The following is a 5,616-nucleotide window of genomic DNA, read 5'->3' on the forward strand; positions in this document are numbered from 1 at the left end:
AAAAAAAAAAAAAGAGCTATGGGATCCAGTAAGTTAATGGTTTCCAGTCAGGGGGCTGGACGGAAATCACACCTGACTCCCATAGTCAGTTCTTGCTTTCGAAAACAAGGCTTAAAGGATGCAACCCCTCTTCTCTTTTCTGCTTTAATTAGAAGAGGGTGCTTCCTACTTCTAGTGGGTGTTTGGAAGATGCAGAATAGTACCCGGATGACAAAGCCGGTGAGTGGATAGATATTTGATTTCATAGAGTTTGATTAGCAAATGTGATTGGATTCCTGTACATACATGGTGTTATTCTCAGGTACAAGCCAGCTTTGTCCAAGTTCATTGGAATTACTTGCAATGTCACCATTAGGCTTTATGTTGTCATCATTTGGATCACCATTGTAATTACCTGTGAGGGTAAAAAAAAAAAAAAAAAAAGTAAATTTATAGGATACATCAAGTTCACACCTGTAAAACAAACAGACATTTCAGGCTATAAAAGGAACTGCAGTTGAACTAGTGAGAGTATATATCCAACGCCAATGTGCACTGGGCAAAATAAGAAGAGTGCCTGTGTTTGAATCTCAACTGTAGTGTTGGACTAAAAGTCAAACAGTATCATTTCCATTGTTACATTCTTGGGTAGGTTTCCTGAACTGAAAGTGGAAAAAAAACACACAGAGATAATTTAACTATAAAATTTCACATAATCTAGATCAAAGAATAATCAGAAAACCAGAAACTCGTAAGACAAGCTACTACTACAATTTCTACAATCCCATTTCCATCCTGAAGTATGTTTCATGTAATCACCCAGGTTTCAGAATGTTGTTCCAACTAAATCTTCTCAGATTCAGGCATTGCCAACATGACTGGTGAAAAATGACTGATTGCTACACCAATTACACCCCATTCTCATTAGCTACACAAATCATCTGTAACTCTGTTACTTTGTGTTCTTACTGTAATAGAATTTCTTACAGAATATAGTAGAATATTTCCCTTATGTCTAATCTGTTCTTTCTCAAAGAACTCTCAAAGGATTCTATCTTTAGTGTTGTATATAGCACTTAATGTTTTGTGGCATTTGAATTTTTGAGATTACGTATCTATTTTTTCTTATTCATCAGGTCTTTCACCTGAGGATAACCCATACTTGGTCCCTTCATTGCTTTGTTTTACTCTAGACATTACCTATCTAAGGTAGAATAGAATCATTACTCATTCTAATTTACACTGATAAGTGAGTTTTGTGTTTTTGTATTTTTAAAATCCAGCTAAAAATATTATTTGTAGTTATACCTCAAAGCATTCCAGACAGATAACATATCACTAGATATTTGTAACAGTGTGCAGAGACTGAAAAAATTCAGTAATTTTTCTTTGCTGCTGTAAAGTCTGGTTCCTTTGGTAAATGGTAGTTTTATGAAGATTAAATATGACACTAAGAAAAAAGTTTAAGTAACCGCTAGTCTATACAACTCATTAAAAAGTGATTAATACTATGACTTACCACACAGACCACAGAGCAGACCACTGTAATCAGAGGGCACAGAGACTTCTGCATAGTGATTTCCATCATATCTCACCCACAGTCCAAAGTCTGTTTCCAAGAGAACATAACCACCACTATTTTGAATACTGATCTTCTTTTCAATAAATATGGGTAGGTTCATTCTGCTGCCATTCACCTACACAGCAAGTTGTAAAAGTTAGTGTGTGGCTGCTGGAAATCATCCAACTACAAGAAACAGGAATAGTTTAGTGAAAGATGTCATTTTGTGCACAAAGAGTATGAGACACAATTAGAAAATATTTCATCTAAGCAAATTTTTTTGAAATCTCACTAGAAGAGGTGCATGTATCCAATGACAAGAGAAAAACTACTATAAATTATACAAAAAACAAACAAACAAAAAAATCCCCCAAAAGTTAATTATCTGCATGTTAGTTTGAAAATGTATTTTAAACAAGTATTTTCTTACATTCACTTTCTTGCTTTTCAGCATAGAAATCTGGTAGCCATACACTTCCACTTGTACTGACTTCACATAAGAGACTTTGGTGTTGGATCCTCTGTGCTCATTTGTTGTAGACACATCAAAGTACGGAATATTCTGAGAGATGTTACACACTTTGGAGAGGGTGTAAGAACAGTTTCCCATGAAATTATGAACTCTGTGGTCAAAAGTGTTGTAATGTGGATCCCCAGAGGCACTGCAGGAAGCATGGCCTGGGAAGAAAGACAGAATAGTTTCCTCTGAATCTCTGCTGTAAATGCTGCAGTCACTTTGTTTTACTTCCTAATTGTTGCTCAGCTGTGATAGTGATGGCTACAGTCAAGAACAGAATACAAAGGAGGTATGCAAACTTTCCACAGAAGAGACTACCCTTCTAACATAAGTGGAAATCACCCACATTCTGCGGCAATTCATGAAGAGCAAGCCATCTGATCCAGGGACTCATTTTCAGTATATTGGAGACACACCATACGAAACATGATACATAGGAATTGATCCAAATCATGAACATCCAACTAAATGTCAACAACTACTACTGCCAAAACCAGAAAGGAGACTGAAAACAAAACATTCCAAAGCCTGGGCTAGACTCCAGTCTTTGTAACCAAAAAGAGTATGTACTCTGGTGTACGTGAAACCTCTGCTAGAGGACAAAGAAGAAATACGAGAAAAGGATATTAAGACATCAGTATATAAAAGTGAATCAGTGAATTTGTAGTGGCCAATTCTGAAAGACGACTTCTGAATATACAGAAAGAATCAACACGAAAACATTAGAAGGCTGGCTCCTATGTTTTGGCAGAGGGAATGAACTGCTGCAACTGCTGTCAAGAGTTCTGTAATCATATCAAATATGGAAATTAAGCAAAACCTCTGACACTCGAGCATAAAGCTATTACTTTGGCTGTTGGAACTGAAGTAAGAAAACTGAACATGTAAAACGGGCAGAAAGAAATGGGAATGGCAAACAAAAATACCTGAGCTTGGATGGGGAGTGGATGGCGTTTGTGCAGGCGGCGTAGTGATGTCTGGCGAGGGTGTCCCAGGTTTTGGTGTTGATGGACCTGTTCCAAGAGAGAGGTAGTGGAGATGAGAATCAACATGGCAGATTTCTTCCCAGCTGCCAGTGTACCATTCCCAAGCAGCCCAGTGCCACGAAAGTGAAGGCACTGGACAGGCTGGAGAAGGCGTACACAGGGACTCTGCTAAGAAAACTGTGCCACTCGACTACTCTCCCAGTAGCATGGCTGGGGGAAAAGGAAACCACAACCTCTGTACTACAGCCGTACCAAACCGTAGCCATCAGCCCTGAAGGAAATCTGCAAAACATATGTCAGAAACAGTACAGAACGGGCACAGGTCATGACAATACCTGAGCTTGGTGTGGTTGTTGTTGGGTGTGGAGGCGGCGTAGTGATGTCTGGCGAGGGTGTCCCAGGTTTTGGTGTTGATGGACCTGTTGCAAGAGAGAGGTAGTGGAGATGAGAATCAACATGGCAGTTTTCTTCCCAGCTGCCAGAGTACCACTCCCAAGCAGCCCAGTGCCACGACAATGAAGGCACTGGGTAGTGTTAAATGAGGGGCTCTTCTACAAAATGTTTGCAATTCTAGTGTTTTTCCAGCATCACTGCTGAAGGAAAGGAGCCATGATGGAAACCAAGACGAAACACTACATAAGATATACAACATCATTGCTTTGTTCATTTGATATGAAACATTAAAGAACGGAAGAATATAAAGAGAAATCTTTCAGTTATCAACACCACCTTCTAGCGCTTCTCCCCCTCCTACAATGCTAAAAGCACTGCGTCCCAACAACCACTCTCCTCCATTCACCTGAGCCTGGCTGTGGTGTTGGTGTGGAGGTTCCTGTCCCAGGTGTGGTGGTGCCAGGGCGTGGAGTTGGGGTCACATCGCCTGCAAAAGACACAGTGGCACATGCCAGTCAATGCTGCTTGCGCACGTCCTGCTCAAGGCAGAAAACTCATCGACTGGCAAAACAAGCAGGCTGCCTTTCCCCAGGCAGTGTCACGTACCTGGACAGTATCCCTGTTCAATGGACAGATCATCCAGTGCTACGTCGCTGCGGAAATCTTCCCCCCATTCTCCCTCAAGGACAAGCTAAGGGAAAGGTTGGTTTCCACCGTTAGCTCCGGCCATACACTCCGAGTGACATTCTGCAGCACTCTGCATCAGAGAGCCACTGTCCCTACCTGCAAGTTTCCTGTACTATGCACTGTGACCTCTCCCAAGATCCATCTGTCCCCGTGGTTCCCAACGCTTTTCCAGACCTCCAGTAGCTCCCCGTCCTGAGCCACATACACCCGCAGGGCCATGGTTTCAGCCACTCCATACATGTGATACCAGAAGCGGAAGCAGTGTGGTCCCGTTGAATTGCACACCGGGCTGACCAGCTGTGACACAAAGCCGGGGTAGGGATCGTCGCCATGCAGGTAGATGTAGTAGCCATCTGAAACAAAGTGCCAGCCACGCCGTCATGCAACATCAAGCCTACACAACAGCCCCAGGGAAAAAAACCCCTGTGTGCCTTGGGAGCACATCCTGTGGCCGTTCGAGGCACGGATAGGGAGTCAAGAGCAAGAGATTGTCCTTCACTTGCCACAGTTCCCTCAGCCCTAAGACACTGGAAGGAAACCGGCTCTCTGGGCCCTGACAGCTGTATGGCTTGATGTGGGAAACGCCGTCACCCCCAAAGCATCCCCTCAATCCTACCATGGCTCTGCAGCTTTGGGGGCACTCATCAGCGGCTCCTGGAGAAGAAGCCAGCGTCCCCTAAAAGACGCTGTTCCTGTTTCCCTGAGACAGCCCGGCACCACGTTTTATACTAGTGACCCCCTTGCCTGGCAGATCATTCCCTGTTCTGATTACACCAGACTGATCCGAGGGCAGAAAAGCTTCTTTGAAAGAAGGCTCTGACCCTGGCAGAGAGTGCTACAAAGGCCTCTGGATCGAGGCCAGGGTATATACCGTTTGTATTTGCACTTAGAAGATGTTTGTCACCATCTTTGCAGAGACACCACTCTGCTTGAATGTCCACCGTGTGCTGGTTGATGTTCCTACCTCCAGTCGTGTGGTCAAAGGAAGGGCCGGTATCTGGAGAAGGCGTTGGTCCCTTGTGCCTTATCCAGTCAATGCTGCTGGACGGCTCCCTGGACCCACTCGCAGAAGTCAACATCAAACGTGCAGGAGAAATTGACAGGCTGCTGGGGAAGCTGGATATGGTGCAGAAAGGAAAGCAGAGTTTTAAAAGTGAGAGTGTGCAAACCTTTCCCCAGTGTCCCGCAGGGCACACCTATATCCCTGCCGCGATTACGGCCAGGTGACGATGGTCAACCAAATGCAATTCACCCCGGGTATTGCACAGCGTTCATTGCTCAAGGCTTCTTCCTTTCTCCCTCAATTTCATCAGGGTTCCCCAGCCTTCTTCTCTCCATCTCTACTGGTGCTACCTTGCTGAGTCTCCCGGGAGGGATGGGGCTCTCTCCTGGGCTCAATATCACCAATGATTTCCCACAACTTGAAAGCCTTTCTAACTGATACTGCAAGAAGCACTTCAAGGCAGAGAGGCAGCAAGTCTGAAGTCTCTCTT

The 5,616-nt window shown here is 43.9% G+C and overlaps 1 protein-coding gene across 1 annotated transcript in view; it reads right to left on the minus strand.

The window, feature by feature from the left end:
* Positions 1-239: 239 nt before the first annotated feature.
* The window catches only part of LOC104912523 (zonadhesin-like), a 9,126-nt gene continuing 3,749 nt past the window's right edge, over positions 240-5,616 (minus strand). The window contains exons 5-13 of the mRNA XM_010716356.2: positions 5,088-5,239; positions 4,220-4,476; positions 4,043-4,127; positions 3,843-3,923; positions 3,379-3,462; positions 2,984-3,070; positions 1,971-2,218; positions 1,499-1,676; positions 240-394 (exon numbers count right to left, since the gene is read on the minus strand). Of these exons, the coding sequence (XP_010714658.2) occupies positions 255-394; positions 1,499-1,676; positions 1,971-2,218; positions 2,984-3,070; positions 3,379-3,462; positions 3,843-3,923; positions 4,043-4,127; positions 4,220-4,476; positions 5,088-5,239 (1,312 nt within the window). The 3' untranslated portion in view covers positions 240-254. The remainder of the gene's footprint in view (positions 395-1,498; positions 1,677-1,970; positions 2,219-2,983; positions 3,071-3,378; positions 3,463-3,842; positions 3,924-4,042; positions 4,128-4,219; positions 4,477-5,087; positions 5,240-5,616) is intronic.

Source organism: Meleagris gallopavo, chromosome 11 (genome assembly GCF_000146605.3).
Source record: "Meleagris gallopavo isolate NT-WF06-2002-E0010 breed Aviagen turkey brand Nicholas breeding stock chromosome 11, Turkey_5.1, whole genome shotgun sequence".
Taxonomy (NCBI): Eukaryota; Metazoa; Chordata; class Aves; order Galliformes; family Phasianidae; genus Meleagris; species Meleagris gallopavo.